Source organism: Sphaerodactylus townsendi, linkage group LG01 (genome assembly GCF_021028975.2).
Source record: "Sphaerodactylus townsendi isolate TG3544 linkage group LG01, MPM_Stown_v2.3, whole genome shotgun sequence".
Lineage (NCBI taxonomy): Eukaryota > Metazoa > Chordata > Lepidosauria > Squamata > Sphaerodactylidae > Sphaerodactylus > Sphaerodactylus townsendi.
The window spans coordinates 30,877,125-30,896,873 of NC_059425.1; the positions used below are offsets into that span (position 1 = coordinate 30,877,125).

The following is a 19,749-nucleotide window of genomic DNA, read 5'->3' on the forward strand; positions in this document are numbered from 1 at the left end:
CTTGTCCCCGTCGTCGCCTGCTGGCCGTCGAAGCCCCGGCCATGCTGTCCTCCGACCTCCAGGGGTCGGGGGACAGTGTGGGCGGGGCTTCGATGGCCAGCAGGCGACGACGGGGACAAGGTGAGCGGGACGGGCCAGGAGTTTTAGACAGCGATGTTCCCCGCGTGATGCGGTTCCCGCACGCTACCGCCGGGAAGACGCTTCCAACAACAACCCTTTAAAAAAAGGGTTTGTTGTTTAGGGCGGCTAATGACAGCAGCCCTGGGGGAGGGGGAGCGCAGTCAGGTTGCGTTGCAGCAGCGCCGCCTGTGCGAACGGCGGCCTGGGGGCGGCGTTTTTACCGCCCCCAGGCCGTCGTTTTTGGCCCATGCGGAAAGGGCCTTAGTTACCAAATGCTAATCTGGGGGGTGGGGGGATTACTTTTGAATATAAGCAACAAGGATCTGCATAATACATTGCAAGACAGGCCCATCTCATGCTGTCTTCCCCATCTATCAAAGTATATTACACAAACGCATGCCTCAGAAAGCAGCTGTATTGCAAAATGGTGGTCACAAATCTCTGGGTAGTGCACAGAGACAAGCTAAACCATTGTGCAGGACAGGTAGAATTGATAGCTCATTTGTCCTGGAACAGAATTTTTCCCAGACATAGCAGGGAATCAGCAAGACCCTAAAAATGAAGAAAACCTGGCCTTTGATATGAACATAAGAACATAAGAACATAAGAACTAGCCTGCTGGATCAGACCAGAGTCCATCTAGTCCAGCATTCTGCTACTCGCAGTGGCCCACCAGGTGCCTTTGGGAGCTCACATGCAGGATGTGAAAGCAATGGCCTTCTGCTGCTGCTGCTCCTGAGCACCTGGTCTGCTAAGGCATTAGCAATCTGAGATCAAGGAGGATCAAGATTGGTAGCCATAGATTGACTTCTCCTCCATAAATCTGTCCAAGCCCTTTTTAAAGCTATCCAGGTTAGTGGCCATCACCACCTCCTGTGGCAGCATATTCCAAACACCAATCACACGTTGCGTGAAGAAGTGTTTCCTTTTATTAGTCCTAATTCTTCCCCCCAGCATTTTCAATGAATGCCCTATGCTAAGAATCTATCCTATCCTGCTCCTGTATCTCTAACAGCAATTTAGTGTACAGCTAGCCCTTATAGGTTGAGCTGCTGCTAAAAATGCAAGGCATTCCCAAGGGGAATTTAATCTGTTGCATCTTTATGCTACTCAGTTTCCTTCTCCAGGCTGTAGCATTTCCTGACATCACAAAGAAACTACATGAGAGCTTTTTCTACTCTGAATAGTTTAGAGCTCAGCTTTTCTTAGGACTGACGGGGAAAGCTATCCCTATCACACCTGGAATAGGGTCTACACTGTAAAGAGAGTAAGGGGTCATCCTCAGAGTAGAACAGAGCACGACTCAGTCTCTTAAGACAAGGACAGAAAAGCAGCTAAAAACTTTGTGAGAACCTTCTCCTTTTGATGAGGTACAAGGGGTTAATTCTCTGCTAGCGTGTAACACATTCTGTTAATGGAGAAGAGGTTGCTTCTGATTGGATAACTGTGACATAATGCTATCAGATAAAAGCTAATCAGAAACCATCTCATCTATTTCCAGTCCTCTGTCTTGTCTTTATTAATCATTTGCTTATACAGTAGAAGATTTGATTAGACTTTAATTGCAATGTAGTCTACTGTTCTAGAGAAAAAGGATGGTTCCGACCAGATGTTTAAACACCAAAAAAGCCTCTTGCGATATCCCTGTCAGTGAAATAACAGTCTGTTTCCTCCATTCATCATATCCGCCAGCTCACAATTACATCATGATGTTATAATATGCTCACGTCGGGAATGAATTTATTGGAAGTGGACTGTAGTGTCATAACAAAAGCCGTACAACATATGCAAAGAATGAGAACAGGATCAGTTCAAGGCATTTGAATACTAGTAGTCAGCAAACCCAAAGGCCCCTTCCTGCCCTCAAATACCACCCTGCTCTTGGGCAATTTCCATTCGTAGCTGATCTAGAATAGGTTCTGAGCCAACTGTCCCCACTAAGTTGGAACTATCCATCTCCAGCCACCCATATCACCCCAAATTCACTCCTTGAGGCGATCACCTCACCTTGCCTTGCCGGCAAAAAAATCCTCTAGATTCCAACTTCTGTATATAAACTAGCTGAAGTGATAGTGTTACAGCATCAACATATGTTTGTTTAAGTATATATAAACTATCATAACAGTTCTGGGGGCAAGTACATAGATGGAGATAAATAAGAGCAGTTTTCTCAGTTAGGATAATCCTCCTTGATTTGAACCTGAAGTGGGCAAAGCTTCAGTGACTCAGATGAAGACTCAACAGCATCTATACCACAGATGCAGAAGTATGGGACAACTTCCCCAAAATTGTCGTGAAAAGTATAAATATGGCTTTTCTGCTCTGCGCTGTAGAATGATAGCTCCCCTTCATCACAGTCCAGCTCTACTCTGACTCTCTTGAGGTCCTTCCAGTTCTCAGCACCCAGCAGGATCGACTTGGATGACTGGCATTGCTTGCTGCTGGCACCCTGCATACGATAGATGTATGTATACCCAAGATAGGAATCGCTGCCAAAGCTCCACTGGTAGCCGCAATGCTTTCTGGCAACTCCGATGCACCAGTTACCAATGCTGCCAATATCTACTTCCCAAGCATGAGATCCTCTGGAGAAGCTCTTGGAGCCCAAGACGCACGGTAATCCAGCAGAGAAGCGTTCTGGGACATCCACCAACAGCTTGTAGTTACCGGTGGAAATACTGGTGAGGTCACTGGAGACAGACAGCCTTCCTGCAGATGTGTTGGGATCAAAGCTGAATGGAACTACAAAGAGGAGGCAAGTCATTGAGCACAGGGGAAAATCAATTAGAAGACTTTTAAATAAACTGAATTCCAAATCATTTTAAAACAGACGTTAAACCTTGCTTATGTACAGGAGACAAGGCTAACATGTCAGTTCCACGTCAGTGGTGTACCGCTAATGGGGACATGGGGTATCCCATGTCCCCAGGTGCATGCCACCAAGCCCCCCCCCCCCCGCCCGCCCTCCCTGCAGGCTGGCTCCTGTCCTTGGGACGGCAAGAGCTGGCCTACAGGGAGGCTCGAGGGGCGGGACTCGGCGGTGGGCAGCCCAGCTGGCTCCCTAGCTCCCGTAAGTGGGGCATGGGGAGCTGGGGGACTCGTGCGGGGAAGTGGTGATGCCCTCAGGTGCTGCTCCATGTACAGAGATCATATGCCTCTAAATACTATGCACTGGAGGAAAACAGGTGAATCAGCGCCACAATACCCCAAGAGTGCCCATGTACAGGTAACAGCTTACCACAGCATCCCCCAATACAGAATTTCTCATGCTTTCTTTTTAGTTCTCTTGGTGACAGCTGTTTAATTCTGGGCACACAGTTTAATTACAGCAAATGAATAAATGAAGATTTTTTTAAAAAACATGAACATGTTAACAACTTGGGATTCTTTTCTCAAATCCTTCACATTCTCTCTAATTTTCTGGGGACGAAATAATAGATCAAAAGAAAATCCCATTACTTTTTAAGGTAGTATTGACCCCATTGTTAGCATATAGTCCAAATGGCTGATTCCCCCCACCCTGCTCCAAATTGTAAATCTATATACAAACAGGTCAATGTCTTTAATAAATCAAAAGTCCTCAACAGCTATATGCTTTTTTCCACAAGTAGAAATCCATCCCTGTACATTGTGCATACATGCAAACAGGAAAAAAACAGGAGTGATGGTCCCTTGTTACAATAGTGGTGCTTCCTCATGAGTAGACATACTAACCTACTCATCACAACATGCTATGGGCACTTAACCAGCAAATATATACATATCATCTGATGTTTCTACAGCGGGGACTACATTCACCATAGTAAGAAGCACTGAAAAATTAGCATCTCAAAAAGGAACACCATCCACCTCACCCATCTTCCTTGGAACAAAACTAGCCAACAGTGTCTTACTTCATGACACCAGTTGGGACTAGATGTGGCTTGTACCAGTTCTGAGGTCTTGAGAGGGGACACCTCCCACCCCCCCTTAAACCTCAGTCCAACTAGTTCTCTGCCAACTTAGTTTGGGATCCCCAAATCCAGACGTGGTCATAAGAGGTGACAACAGTTCATCCCAAAAAAGAATGCCCAAAGGATGTACTGTATACATATATGTCTGCAGCAATACACTGCTGTCCTCTAGTGGCTGCAAAGAACATCCGCTTATCCAAGCAAAGCCCAGAAACACTTAAAAAAAAAATTAAAAGGACCAGAAAATAGCCTCTGCTACTCCTTTTTTGGGAAGGGTGGGGGGAGAAATTTGGGGAAACAGCTTCTGATTCATGTTCTCTTAAACTGATTTTTCCCTCTGCAAGACTTAGTTATCTTCTCACATCATCTCCCTCTACCCCAACTTTTCTACATTCCCCCCCCCCCCCCCAGGCTGCTTTTCCTAGAGAGGTAGCACTACTGGTCCGAAAGGCACATATGACTTAAATGTGCTATTAACACTTGCCTGCACGACCCTGTCCCCCTTTTTTTTTAACATCCAGAGCAATGGGTACAACTCTTCCTTGCTTCCATTGCATCTTATTCCTAACAGGGAGCAGAACAACTACTGTGCAAGTAAGCATGCATTGAAGGAGTATGTGGGAAGCAACATATCTTTCTTTCATCCTGTTTAAGCGTGTGATGGCAGGGCTGAAATTTAAGAACTAGATAACTGTATATATAGTTCCGAGTAAGGATAATCTCCAAATATGGTTGTAACTCTGTACTGCTTTACACGCTACATATTTGGCAACCATTTTCCAACAAAGCACTTTTTATAGCCTATGCTTGCCAACCCACCGGGGGTCTGCAACCTGTGGCTCTCCAGATGTTCATGGACTACAATTCCCATAATCCTCTGCCAGCATGGCCAATTGGCCATGCTGGCAGGGGATTATGGGATTTGTAGTCTGTGAACATTTGGAGAGCCACAGGTTGCAGACCCCTGTACTATAAGGTCAAGGATCTGCCTCAGAACAAAGGATGCAAACTGAGCAGCTTAAGATAAAAGCTATGGTTCAATTCTCTAGGTAGTCTTAGGCATGGCATTCTTTCAGCCCCAGCCGCCACTTTCAAGGTGCAGTAGAGTTATTCCTATCTTTCAGGGTTTTATGGATTATATAAAGACAATCAACACCAAAAGCACTATAAAAATGCTTAGACCCAGTGTGGTGTAGTGGTTAAGAGAAGATGGATTCTAATCTGGAGAGCTGGGTTTGATTCCCCACTCGTCCACCTGAGTAGCTGAGGCTTGTCTGGTGAACCAAATGTGTTTCTGCACTTGCACATTCCTGCTGGATGACCTTGGGCAAGTCACAGTTCTTCAGGAACTCTCTCAGCCCCACCTACCTCACAAGATGTCTGGTTTGGGGTGAGGAGGGGAAAGGAGCTTGGAAGCCACCTTGGGTCTCCTTACAGGAAAGAAAGTATAAATCCAAAACTCTTCTCCTTAAATATTAAAGAAACCCAGTCTAGCCCAATCTGCTTTCACCAATATGTATGATACTCTTTTGGGAGCAGTTCAGGTTCCTGGGTTGAGTTGGTTTTATACTGTGTTTTAAAGGTATGTTTTATATTGCTGTTGTTCACCGCCCTGAGCTCTCTGGGGAACAGCGGTCTATAAGCCAAATGAATGAATGAATGAATATGTGCAGATATTTGATTAGTGAAGAGCATGGTGCTTAAATTGCCCAGGGGAAGGTTTTTAAAAAGGCCACTATTGCAGATTCAGACATCTTACCTGGTAATTCCACCAGAGTTTTGCCAGTATTGCACCCACAGAATTAGCTAAGTCAAATTATGAAATTCAGCATCACATCCTACTGTCCCCTTGAGACTGATAGATCATAATGTTGCAGAAAAGCAAGATAGCAGATTATATCCCCATGTTTTTGGTTCTTTCTGATTTGGGTTACTTCACTAAATTCTTGCGACTTGAGACCTCCTCCAGTTCTACAGAATTTAGGATGCCCTACTCAGCTCTCATAAAGCCTGCAAAAAGTTGTAATCCCAATTAAACTAAGACCTGTTCCTTCTCACAAAAGCTGGTGAGCTTTTCCATTGTAGATGCCCTTGGTCTGTGATGCTCCACAATCTGTCACTTCAAGTCATTTCCTAGCACATGCTTCACTGCTATAAGTAATATGGCTAATTCTCACCCACCTGCCTATTTACATGATTAGCCCTTCAGTTTCCAAAGTTTAGGTAGATTATAATCTCATACTTCTATTTCACATTGTTTCCACACATAAGTTTCTCTAGTTCTGCATACACGGGATGGGTGCGCGGGGGGGGGGGGGGGGGGGTTGGGGTCAAGTACCTTCCTGCTGCCACCAGCCTGGTGCTATCATGTATGAAAAGTTGTCTGCCTTAAAGAAAACACATATACCCGTGTGAATACCACCATAAAACCCTTGAACTACACTCAGATGATATTGTGACTGATCAGTTGAGAAACCAAAACCATCTTCCATGATATGCCTGACTTGGGCTAGGATGGAGTAAGTGACTGCAATAAATTCATCAGGACCAAAGCCTGAATGGCACTTTGTATCTCAATGTGTTCTGTTTGATGCCGGTTGATTGATTTGCACACTGACGGATATATAGAAGGGGCTCTTCCTTTTCTTCCTGTATCTTTCTCCTTGATGTTTACAGCTTCACACCGATCAGATAACTAAGTGTGACCCTGGGAAGCCTCCTGGCCTTGGACAACAGGATAGCATTGAACCGCAGGGGGGAGGCTTAGCAGGTGGAATATCTGTCTCTCTTGTGACCTTGAGGTGCCTATGCCTTCAGAAAACAAGTCTTTTCACGCTTTTGCTGGGAAAGGGGGGGGGGGTTGAATGGAGATATAACAAGCTAGGAAAGCCAGATTCCCCCAGAACTGGCTTTCTCAAGCTAGGGACATGCTGCCTTCAATAAACCATTCTGATCAAGTATCCAGAGACTGTTCAAGGTCCGAGACCTAACAATACTCAGCTTGGAGTCCTAAAAATTAGTGATGCAGAACATTATGAGATCTGGTGGGAGTTGGAGACCCAGCTCCCCTCCTCCCCCAAGGACTGGTTCCACAGAGATCCTCCCAGCTCAGAAATGAAGAGTTGTCTGAAGAATTCACTACAAGAAAAGGCAGGGGATGCTTTGCCAAGCTTCTGCTGTTTCAAATTCATTTTTCAGAGGAGAAGACTGCCAAGGTAACATCATACTAATTACAAGCTAGTTTAGCAATTCTCTTTTGGGTTTGTCTCTTAGATTTTGCAACAGATCTCTTTGTTAGCTGATGAACTCCCATTTCATCTATATTGGTTCTTTGTGTAGGATGTAAGTTAGTTAATAAAAGCCTCTTTATTAAGAACTGTTTTGACTGCACTGAATCCTAGCCCACTTGCCTGGCTGCTCAGATAGGTTTATACACACTGAGTCACACACACAAACACGACCTTTCCAGAGATTCAAGGCACTGGAAAGATTTTGAAGATTCAGAGATACTTTGAATAGGGGCAGATTCTACCCAAGGACCCCAAAATTAAGAAGGGAGTTTGAAAAGGAAAAGGTTTACCCAAGAGAGTTGGGATCCCTCATAAGCACGCACCTCAGGCAACCAAGCTCCCTTGGCCACTTACTGTCTTAAAGTAAGTGATGATCAGGGTGGGAGGAAAGTCTGAAGAACCCCAGGCCATCATAATAGAAGCCGTTTCCCAGAAAGGTAGTCCCTTCTATTACTCTTCTACCACCCCTCATTTTTCTCAGCTACCAGAGTCTCTCTAAAGGGGGCAGAGATCAGGCATTTGCCAGCTCCCAGAGGCCAACGGGCTCATAATCCAAAACAGCCCCACTATTTTCACTTGGCACGATGCACCCAAGAACACCAAAGCACAACATTCTCCATTTGCATGCCTTGCCTCTTCCGGAAGAGAGAGGGTTTTCGAAGAAAGTCTCACCGATTCTTCGAGCAGTTAAGGCAAAATGAAATACAAATCCAGGAGTGTTTCTCATGCATTCTCATGCATTAAGACAGCAACACCGTTCTAGGAAAGGGTATTACAGAGTCTCAGCATTACCTGTCGTGGTTACCTTTAGCATTGTCCCTACAAACGTCACCAGGCACTTTCAGAAACATACCTACTTTGATGATATTCAACATTTTCTTCCACATGTTGTATTGCAAGGAATCCAGGTATTTTGTAATTTCTATCAGCATCCCTGGAGGAATAGCTTCTGGCTCTTCTGCAGTCCAGGCAATTCTGAAGAGCACAATCCAGATAAGGCAGGGTGTGAAAATACGTGGTTAGGAAGCAACCAGCATGTTGCAAATTATCCAAAAGCTCTCCCTTGAACTTGCGATAACTACAACATGCATATTGTCTGTCTCCTGTATGAGCATACATAATCTTGCCTTTTTATAAAAAGAAAGACTTCCAGTCTTCATACTTAGGAAACACAAAGCAATCCGTTCTGGGTGTTTAAATACACACACAGCTCCAATATAAGCACCAAGCTCTAGAAATAGTTTTTATATCAAATTCAGAAGAGGAAGCCAATCCATGCACATGATTTCTGTTTGCACATGGATTAGATTCCTCAGCTGCCTAGAAAGACACAACCCAAAGGGCAGTCAATTGCCTGGCCAGAAATCGAATGAGAGTGACAGTTCATGTGCTGCTTTGGGCATGTTCCCCCTGGCATAAGAACAGGATGTTGAATTTTTGGGGAGCCCAGGGTAAAACAAACCTCTGAGCAGTCACTTCACATAGGCAGAATACTGCAGAGCTATGGCCCCTCTACCCACACACTGATAGATTGCTCAAGTCATAACAGGAAAAACTTACCTGCGTTTCCGGTTTTTGTGTTTCTGAAAGAAAGAAAGCCATGATAAGAAGTTATATTGCAACTGAACACAGGAGCAATTTCCACACAGGTTATCAGTTATACTGTTATAACAATAAGAATAATGTTTTTTTTTTATTTCCCAGGTTTCATTTTTCAAAAGGGTGTAGCCCCTCCCATTGCTGAAATATAATTGAAAAGGCAAGGCCCTACAACAGAAGGAACTAGAGACTTTAAAAAATTTAAAGCTGGGAAGTCAAATAACTTGTTATATGCAGTGATATAGTGGTTAAGAGCAGGTACACTCTAATTTGAAGAACCAGGTTTGATTCCCCGCTTTGCCACTTGAACTGTGGAGGCTTATCTGGTGAACTAAATTAGTGTGTGCACTCCAGCACATGCCAACTGGGTGACCTTAGGCTAGTCACAGCTCTTTCGAGCTCTCTCAGCCCCACCCACTTCAAAGACTGTTTGTTTTGGGGGGGTGAGGGAAAGTAAAGGAGATTGTAAAGCCCCTTTGAGTCTCCTTACAGGAGAGAAAGGGGGGATATAAATCCAAACCTTCTTCTTGTTATAACAGTATTGTTTGCACCATCAAGTCACAGCTGATTTAGGCAAACCCACATGGTTTTCAAAGCAAGCTATGTTCAGAAGTGGTTTGCCGTTACTGGCCTTCATGTCGCAACCTGGCATTCCTTGGAGGCCCATCCAAATACTAACCAGGGGCAACTTCTGAGTTCTGATGAGACAAGCCTAACCTGGGGCTACCCAGGTCAGAGCTATAACAGTATATCAACATAATAATATTCAATTGCCAATTCTGTAACAAATTGGAAAAGCCCCAGTAACCTGAGGGAGGCACATCTACTGAGAGACTGGGGCAGGGAATTCCATCATGAGGAAGCCCTGTTGCCTCTATGCTGTATTAGCAGCTGTACTAGCAATGGAGAAACCCTCTAATTAGAGTCTTGTTTATATTATTTATAGTCTGCTTTACTGACTGAGACTCAAGGTAAATGACAAAATTAAATATCAATGGAATAAAAACAGAACAACGAGTACACAATGCAATAAAAACTGCCTAATTTTTCCCCATCGACATTAAAAACTAGAATCTCCTTCCATCAAGGAGAAAAATGGGATAAAAATAAACCGAATTGAAATTCTAGTAAAAATATACAAGACTGTCAAGGCCACCCTTACAATAAAACCACCGAGCATAATTAAATGACAAAACCAAGAGCTCTGTAAGGTTCTGTTTTGCCTGAATATGCAGTGCTGTGCATACCATAGCAACCAGTAAACAAATAAAAGTCCCACCAATAGCTCCCAGGGTGTTCTGGAGATGAAATCTTGCTATTTTGGGGTATAGGTAGATGTCTCCCAATCTCACCTGGAGGAAGGAGACATCATCTTCTTTCTGGTCGGCCTGCAACTGGTCGACCTCCTGTTGCAAGGTTTTGCTTTCTTCTGACAACTTTTGGACCTTGTCCTCAATCAGGTCCTCTTTCTGTCGGGTTTCTGCCTGCAGCTCCTCCAGTATGGCCGCCTCTTCACTCCACAAGAACTCATGCAGTTGTTCAAACTGCTTTTTGATATCTTTCTCCAGCCTGGCACTTTCTACCTGTTGGCAAGTGGTGATCACAGGAAGATGAATGAAAAAGCAAGATACAAAACCAGACAGGGATGTTACTCCACCAATGAACAAACCTAGGATTTATCATTGTACTGGAAGGTAAGGGAACACGCCTGCATCCTTCAGAACTAGAGAACTTGCTAGGAACAGGCAGGGGCCAATCTTTGGAAGGCTTGGCTTTAAAAATAAGCTGTCAATTCTTTTAAAATACCTGCCCTGATGTTCAAGAGATGTTCTCAGGCATTCTCTGGAGTGGAGGGTGACATGTTACCAGATCCCACAACTCAAAAGAATTTGGAAGCAAGGCTGCTCCTATTTACTCCCTCTCATTAAGCTGTTTGTTTCCGGATGAACACACAGGAATTTGGCTACTAGAACAGGAGAGACTGGGCAAGCATATGACTTCACGATCCTAAGTGGCATCCAAGTGTCCTGACACAAGCCCAGGAGACTAGCGGACGTATGGCCATATACACTTGCTTTTGTTCTTCAGCCAAAGGTACTGTTAGAACATGAACAAGAGGGCTGATAAACTAGAAGCTGATCATATCTAATCCCTTCCCCATGGCAGGACTCTATCGCACACCTGGTGATCCATTACAGATTAAACACCATAATCCAAATCACCATAAGCCATAGGTAAAATGGGTACTACACCAAGATCACCTGGACTTGAAACACAGAGGACTCCCTTCTATCTCAACTACATTCCACCTGGAGCCAGCCAAACACACACCCACATCCAGCAGAAGAAAGTAATCTGTTTGATACTCGCAGGTACCTTGTTGTGGTTAGCAATCTGTTTGAAAGCAGACTGCGCTCTTGCAAATTCTTGCTTCTTATCCCACAGAGAGGTTTCCATGTCTTTGCATTTGGCCTAGATAATTAGAGAAGGAACACAAGGTATAGCTCTTACATAAAATGTTTTCTATCATGTTCATACAAAGGGGAAGCCTCCATTTCAAACAGTGTTAATTCTATATCGAAGTTTAACAAATTGAATATTATATTATATATTGTCAACATTTGGGCTCAAGGTTGATTTCACAGTGTAAGTCAGCACAATTAATAGGATGAAGAGACATCTAATAATGTAATCAAAGAAAAGGAAGAAGAGTTTAAGTGTATACCCCCCTTTCTCTCCTGTTAGGAGTCTCCAAGTGGCTTCCTCTCCCCACAACAGACACCTTGTGAGGTGGGGGGGTGGGTGAGAGAGTTCTGAAACACTGTGACTAGCAGGCTTCATGCGCAGGAGTGGGGAAACAAATCCAGTTCACCATATAAAAGTCCACCATTCATGGTGGAGGAGTGGGTATTAGCATCCACCTGCTCCTAACCACTGAACCATGCTGGCTCTCGAAATGGCCTCCTGTGGAAATCCAAAAGTGCGGGAGCCATGAATTGCTTTGTATGTGATGGTAGAGCAGCCGGTAGCAATGATTGGCTGAATTGCTATGATATCACAGAACTGCTATTATCACAGAACATTCACTAAGATTCTAACTTCTTAGAACATTCAAAACATCCAGAGCTTCCATATAGCTGAGGTTACTTTAAAAAGTACAAAGTCAGTGTTGGTTGAAAACCTTCCCTCTCACAAGCCTTAACAACAGGATGGGGTGGAAAGCTGACTGCGGCCTAGAAAGTAGAATGGGAAGAGCTCTCACTAAGTAAAAGAGCAAAGAGATGGTGAATTCAAAAGCATAAGAGAACAGCTGAGGAAACTGAATGGTTAATGAGAGGAAATAGAGCAGAACTGAGAAGAAATATCTGAAAAGCTACAACCCGACAGTTTGGCATCTGGGTTGGTACAAGTCTATGCTTTTTCACTTAAGAACTGAACAAAGAATATTCAAGGTGTTCAGTTTTTCATATCCTTGGATGGTTTAAACCAAAGGCAAACTCCATATCCTTGGGGAGGACTCATAAAGTCACATCACCTAGTCCAGTGTACTGTTTTACACTGCAGCCAACCAGTTGCTATGGAGGGCCAAACAAACAAGGCATAGAGGCCAAGACACTCCGCTGCTGATTCCCAACATGGTGTAGTGGTTAAGAGTAGGTGGACTCTAATCTGGAGAACCGGGATTAAGTCCCCAATCCTCCACATGAGCGGCAGTCTCTTATCTGGTGATCTGGATTTTTCCCCCTGCTTGTGCACATGAAGCCTGCTGGGTCACCTTGGCCTACTCACAACTCTCTCAGTCCCACCTTAACCTCACAAGGTTTCTGTTGTGAAAAGAGGCAGGGAAAGGAGACTCCTTACAGGAGAGAAAGGTAAAGTATAAATCCAAACGTCTCTTCTTCTATTCAATGTTTGCTGGTGATGGATATGGAAACTCTCTTCAGCCACTGCAGCTAGTAGTCATTGTTGGATCTTTCCTCAATGAATCTGCCCAAACTATCAATGCTTGTGGCCCTGAGTACCTCCACGAGCGGTGAGTTAATTGCTCTCTGAGTAAAGTAGTATACCCTTTTATCTGTCCTTAGCATATTTACGAAACATTTCAATGGATGCCCCCTTTTCTTATTGATGAGAGGAGAAAAAGCTCCTTCTAACCACTTTCTTCACTACATCTACACTTTTCTAAAACTCTTATCATGCCCCCCGCTTTAGCAGCAGTGGCGTAGTGGTTAAGAGCAGGTGCATTCTAATCTGGAGGAACCAGGTTTGATTCCCCGCTCTGCCTCCTAAACTGTGGAGGCTTATCTGGGGAATTCAGATTAGCCTGTACACTCCAACACATGTCAGCTGGGTGACCTTGAGCTAGTCAGTTCTTTTGAGCTCTCTTAACCCACCTGACAGGGTGTTTGCTGTGAGGGGGGAAGGGAAAGGAAATTGTAAGCCCCTCTGAGTCTCCTACAGGAGAGAAAGGGGGGGGGGATATAAATCCAAACTCTTCTTCTTTTTTAAACTGTTCCAGGCTCTCCGGTCTTTCCTCATAAGAAAGGGCCTCCCAATTCCCTAATCATCTTGCTTGCCCCTCCTTTGGGCTTTTTCCAGCTCTGCAACACCCTTTTTGAGAGAAGGTACTCAGAATTGCATGCAGCATTCCAAATGAGGGGCTGCCCCATAGCTTTATACAATCCACCTCTCAGGGGGCAGTCCAGGTCTCAGAGCTACATTGTGCCTAACACGCTGACCCCCTTCACAAGGTTTCATACCTCACACAACAGCTAGCATCCCAGGGCTCCTCAGTTACAGACCACATGCACTCAGGCATAGCAATACATCCCAGCATGAACATCTACACTCACAGGATATAGAGAGGCAACGCTTACAAGCACAGAACCTTTTTATTTTGCGCAATTTGCAAATGCATTTCATTAGGAATAAAATCGTGGGAAAACTTTTACTGCATCTTGATTAAAGCTTGCTAAACTGTTGGGCAGAACGAACAGCTTGGGGAGGAGTTAACAGCTGGTCCGGACACCCCAGCTTCTTCAAACTACTGTGTGCTGCCTGATTTATATCCCTGCCATTATTTCATACTGAATCCCACATCCTGCATCTTCCTCGTAGAAGACAGGAACCAGCATGAGATTAAGTGACTCACAGCAGCTCATGTTGTGTCAGAGGCAGACAGAGATTCAAGTCTGGAAAGGGTGACTCAAGCTCTCGCAACTGCCTTTCCGCCTCCTCCCCACCCCTAGTCACTGGGAGTTCATGCAAATGCTTTCTCAAACTCTTCCCAGTACCGTGTGCTGTTTTCATTAAAATAGTAAGCCATGCCAGGGCCCCAGTTCCTCTTCAAATAACAGTTCTGCAAGGTTAGTTTAGTGCTCTCGGAAGGAATCCCAAAGCAGCAAGAGCCTTCGCCCAAGACATTTTGGGAGTCTATGCAAGGGTAGGGCCATGTCAGGATCTCACCAGCATTTTCGAAGGCTTTCACGGCCGGATTCAACTGGTTGTGGTGGGTTTTCCGGGCTGAGTGGTCGTGGTCTGGTGGATCTTGTTCCTAACGTTTCGCCTGCATCTGTGGCTGGCATCTTCAGAGGTGTATCACAGAGCAAAGTTTGTTACACACTGCAATACACCTCTGAACAGATACACCTCTGAAGATGCCAGCCATAGATGCAGGCAAAACGTTACGAACAAGATCCACCAGACCACGGCCACATAGCCCAGAAAACCCACCACAATAACCAGCATTTCATCTACACAGCAGTGGCTTCCAGCGCATTACCACCTTTCCTTGCTCCTCATCATTGTCCTACAAATAGCAGTTCTTTGAAATTCTGCTTTTTATTATGCAAATGCTGCCCAATGGCCATTTGTTTTTTTTAAATCCCTACTCCTTACCTTTAAGTTAGCTCAACAAGGGCCTTTCAAGCCAGAGGCGACATTATTATGCACAGCAAAGTTAACAGGATTACTGCGAGATCCCCGTCATCTGCCTAATCAAACAGTAGCCCAATTGACTTCTTATAATTTTCTTTTGCTTGCGGGTCCCGCTGCAAAGGATTCACCTTTTTGTACCCCTACACAATTAACAGCCAAGTCTGACAAAGAACACCTGTTCAGATTGAGAGACTCCAGCCCATTTAGCAAATCCAATAAAGCCACCACCTGTGTCTCCCGAGGTATGCTTCTCATGCTACTGCATGCTTAGATGCTCAATTTCACCCATCGCTTGCCATTATAGCATACCTTCTCCAGCACACTGGACAAAGCAAGTTAACTGAAGGGGACTGTGTGTGTGGTTTCTTAGAGGAGACACAAGACAGCAGGCAAGTTGATTACAATGACTCAGCATACACTAGCAGCTCCTAAGGGGTTCTATTATTTGATCCATCACCCAAGATGCTGAGGCTCAAGGAAGAACTACTCTTAGGCTGATTCCGCATGGGCCAAAAACAGCAGTGTGAAAACGGTGTGAAAACAGTATAAACCCTTTTACACCATTTTAAACCCATTTACACCATTTTCACACTGCTGTTTTTGGCCCATGGGGAATCAGCCTTATTGTAAAAAAAATTCCAAATATCCAGCTGATACATTTCCACCCTTAATTTAAACCCATTATTGCAAATCTTATCCTCTGCTCCCAACAGAATAGCTCCCTGCCCTCCTGTGAATAACAGCCTTTCAAATACTTAAGAGGGTGCAATCATGCCTCCCCTCAATCTCCTCTTTTCTGGACTGAACATTCCCAGGTCCCTCAGTCTTTCCTCAAAGGGCCTGGTCTACAGGTCCATGATCATCCCTGTCACTCTTCTCGGCACCTGCTCCATTCTGTCCATATCCTTTTTGAAGTGAAGCTACCTGAACTGCACACAGTACTCCAGGTGTAACCAGACCAATGTAGTGTACAGTAGGACTATGACCTTTTGCTATTTTAATGTTATACCTCTGATGATACACCTTACAATTGCATTCGTCATTTTTGCTGCCGTATCACACTGGCTGCTCATTTATTATTATAATTATTAATATTATTATTAATATTTGATAGACTGCCCAATCCCCAAGGGATATAGCTGACAGTCCCCCTGTACCCCAGGATCTTGTCATACACACTGCTGCCCAGAAGTGTATCCCCCATTCAGTATACATGCTTCCCATTTTTGGTACCTAGATGTAGAACTCAGTACCCTTGTTGAATTGAAACTTGAAACATTTCTTCCCCAAGACCCTGCAGAGTTACTGCCCATCAAAGTAGACAATACCAACCTTAGCAAACCAAGGGTCTGCCTCAGTTTAAGACAGCTTCAGGTGAAGCTGAAAATCAGTACAATGTCACATGGTGGTGTATCTTCATGGTAGGTCCAGAGCACAAGTGATATTCACTACAGATCTCAAATGGACCAGAACCACCACGCATCCAGGTTCCTGTCATCTCTGGTGGTAGCATGCCAGCAATATCTATGACAGGACCCCAATACCAGTGCATTTCACAACATATTTAAAAAAGGACAAAATTGCAGTGGGAATAAATGTTCCTTGTTACTTCCAAGGCATAAAAAAAAGTCGTTTAGCCTAAAATAAGGCACAAAGACAGAAATGAGGGGGAGGGAAGGCTGCTCAAAGTAATTCAGACTCTGGTTTTGCTAATTAACGGAGAAAATATTTCTGCAGACAGGTGGAACATACAGGCCGAACCTAACTTGAATACAGACCCTGCATGAATGCTTACCCTATAATCTTTGGCAACCTCCCCGACAGGCCTCATCTTGTGGTCAGCATGTTGCTTGGAGTTTTGGCACACAAAGCAGACCAGCTCCTTGTCTTCCAGGCAGAAAAGCCGGGCCTCCTCCCGGTGCAAGGAGCAGAGGGTGGAAGTCTCCTCAGCCCGCCGCTGCTGTTCCTGCTGCTTCTCCTGCTTGAGGAACATCTCCACGATGTTGGCCAGCGTGTGGTTGGTGCGCAGGTCCTCCGGAGAAGACGTCGCTTTGCACACCGGGCAGATGTGATGGGCTTGAATATCCCAGGAACGGCCAACGCATCCTTTGCAGAAATTATGGCCGCAGCGGAGGGTGACGGCATCCTTGAAGGGCTCATAACAGATTGGGCAGAGCAGCTCCTCCTTGATAGTGGTGGTGGGCAAAGAGGGGGCCACAGAAGAAGCGGCAGAAGGCTCTTTGGCCATCGTTCTGTCAAGGAGAAGAGGAGGGGAAAAAAGAACAGAAAGAAATGGCAAAGTCTCTCTAGAAACCACCCAGCTGCAGTCAGTGACTCACAGCTGTTTGCCACCAACTTTTGCTCCGCCTTTTCTCTTCCGCTCTTAAATTTAATTCGAAAAGGGTGTGACTGACAGATTTGAGCACCAATGGAAGAAAAGATCCTGAATCCCATTTGTAGAACAACTGCCTCCCTATTCAGTAGAATTCCAGTCTAGAACAAAGCAATAGAATAGACCAAGGGGAGGGAATTAAAGTAACATGCCAGGAACTTATTGCAAACAGAGGAATAGAGCGGTTTTTTCCTAATGTTGGAGGAGGGAGATCGGATAACAGAAGCGGGAATTGACACCCCTAGCTTCCAATGGGATTCCATGCACAGGAAATGGAGCGCAAGTTCCATTTCCCGCCTTTAGCAAGGCGGTTCCGATCCAAGCCGCGGGAATGAATGAACTCCACTTCCAGCGAAACCGAGGCAGCTGCCACTCAAACGCTCCCTTGGAAGGAGTAAGCCCGTGCCCCATTTGCAATCGGGGTGTGTGTGTGAAGATTTACTCGCGAGAAACCCTATGAACCGTATCAATTGAGCACAAGTCCTGAGTAATGAGTACACTGAATCTTCTGACATATCAAGGGCATGAGGTTTCGATTTCCTTTAAATGAAAATTAGCAGGAGGGTTCCCCCTCCCCCGCCCGTCTTTGCAAAAGCCAGAACATGACGGAAAACCCCGCATGCAATCCGATGTGTGGGATCTGTCCTTTTTTAGTATTGCTCAACTGGGGGTAAGGAAGCGGAAAAGAGCTCATTGCCAGGGGAGGGGAGATTCCCGGCCACGCGGTTTGAGCTCCAGGGACTCGGGCACGGAAACCCAAAAGCGAGAGTAGCATAAATAGCAATTAAGGACCTATTTGGAAATTTCAAAACGAGGCTTCTGGGCAGTTCCAGCTTTGCAGTCAACTAGATCGGCCAGTGTGATGATCGGAAAAGACCAAGACACGTGGATCCCGGGACTGGCCCTCAGATCCCTTGCACGCGCAGTTCTTTCTCAAGCCCAGCACTTCCGTTTACACCCCCCACTCCCTTTCTTACTTTGTTGTGTTGCTGGGGGTAGGCAGGCATCTTTGGCAGCAAATCTTAGAGCTCCTTCGCCTGGGACTCCTGGCGAGATTTCCCGGGAAAAAAGCCATCAGCAGCGGCCCTGGATCACCAGATTCCGGTCGCTTCCCCCCCACTTCGCAGAAAGAGGCTTGGAGATCTCCGCCTTGCCTTTTATGTCTCAGAGCCGAGTTGGCGCCTAACTCCGCCCCGCAGTCCGGGGCCAGACAGCTTGTGCCTGGGCCGGGTGGTGCTCCGAAGGAGGAGGGAAAGTTGTCGAGCTCCCTTAGCCAGTCTAGTTGCTCTTCCCTACCTGTCCTGGGAGCGTTCCAGGTTAGCAAGGCAAGTAGGTCAAGGGAGTCAAGGGGTGTGCCGAGCCCTGGCAACGCTAGCTTTCTTGTTCCACTTCTGGAAAGGAAGCTGCTTGGGAGGGAGGGGTCGCAAAGGCTTTGGAGGACACGGGTGCAAATTAGTTGGATAGATTAACGCCTGAAAAAGCAAAGCATTGAGGAGATGGGGGAAGCCCTGCTGAGGAAGAAAGGGAGTGATTTCCCATGGGGAATCCAGATTGGCCCACCTTTTACTATTCTTCCGTGCACTGTGCAGCAGGATTTTACTGTGTGGAATAGCAAAATCCACTTGCAAACAATTATGAAAGTGGATTGAAAGTGCATTATTCTGAAGTGTGCTGAAGGAGCCTGTCAGCTAAATCCCCTCTAAAGGCCTTGTTACCTACTTGTACTTCGAAAACCTTTTGACAAGATCACTTACACCTGTGTTATGTGGCTCTGCTTGCGCCTCTTTGGAAAACAGGTTTTTCCCCTAGGCTGTTGTGGGTTTTCTGGGTTGTATGGCTATGTTCCAGTAGCATTTTTTTCTTCTTCCCCGCAGCATCATGGTGCTTTGGTACACCACCCATTCTCATCTTTTCTGCAATCTTTCCCAAACCTGCTTTTCTGCGAAGTTTTGGGAAAGATCACAGCGCAGTTTGGATGGCTGCCAAGTGGAGAGGAAAGTCTAGATTTTCTTGATGACTACTGTATTCCTTCTGTCTGCCTCTGCTACCCTGACCCTGTGGGGGCCATACCTCTCCTCACTCCTCACCACTATGGAAATTTTTTTACTTCTTGTTTCTGAGAAATTTATCTGCCCCCCTGGATCGTTGCCTTCTGCCAACAGTTAAGACTTTTCTGTTTCATCCGGCCTACTCTTGCTGACCCTCCTTCTTGTTTCTTTTTAATTGCTGATCTTATATAAATATACTGCTTGGGAGAGTTGATTTTAATGTCTCTTTAATTGTTTGCTACCCTGAAAGCCCTAACTGGTAGAATGTTTTGAATAAACAAATGGAAGAAGTAAATAATTGACATAGCAATATGTTGATATAACACATATTAGTATGACAATTACTGCTTTGAAAAAACTTCCAAGAAAAGCCCCCCTGGTAGTGTGTGGCTGGTGGAGGGTGGGGGAAA

The 19,749-nt window shown here is 45.3% G+C and overlaps 1 protein-coding gene across 1 annotated transcript; it reads right to left on the reverse strand.

The window, feature by feature from the left end:
- Positions 1-1,610: 1,610 nt before the first annotated feature.
- Positions 1,611-18,665, reverse strand: TRIM35 (tripartite motif containing 35). The gene is made up of 7 exons (XM_048499130.1): positions 18,269-18,665; positions 16,695-17,151; positions 11,339-11,434; positions 10,315-10,545; positions 8,924-8,946; positions 8,217-8,338; positions 1,611-2,862 (listed from the first exon to the last, which is right to left on the reverse strand). The coding sequence occupies exons 1-7, from the start codon at positions 18,364-18,366 to the stop codon at positions 2,291-2,293; spliced, it is 1,599 nt and encodes a 532-aa protein (XP_048355087.1). The 5' UTR covers positions 18,367-18,665; the 3' UTR covers positions 1,611-2,290.
- Between the last annotated feature and the right edge of the window lie 1,084 nt (positions 18,666-19,749).

Coding starts and splice junctions, on each gene's coding strand:
- TRIM35 (XM_048499130.1), bottom strand. CDS start 18,366: ATGGCTTTTTTCCCGGGAAATCTCGCCAGGAGTCCCAGGCGAAGGAGC. Junction 8,947..10,314: donor ATGATGTCTCCTTCCTCCAG/GTGAGATTGGGA, acceptor TCTTTCTTTCAG/AAACACAAAAACCGGAAACG. Junction 8,339..8,923: donor CACAAAAACCGGAAACGCAG/GTAAGTTTTTCC, acceptor TGTGCTCTTCAG/AATTGCCTGGACTGCAGAAG.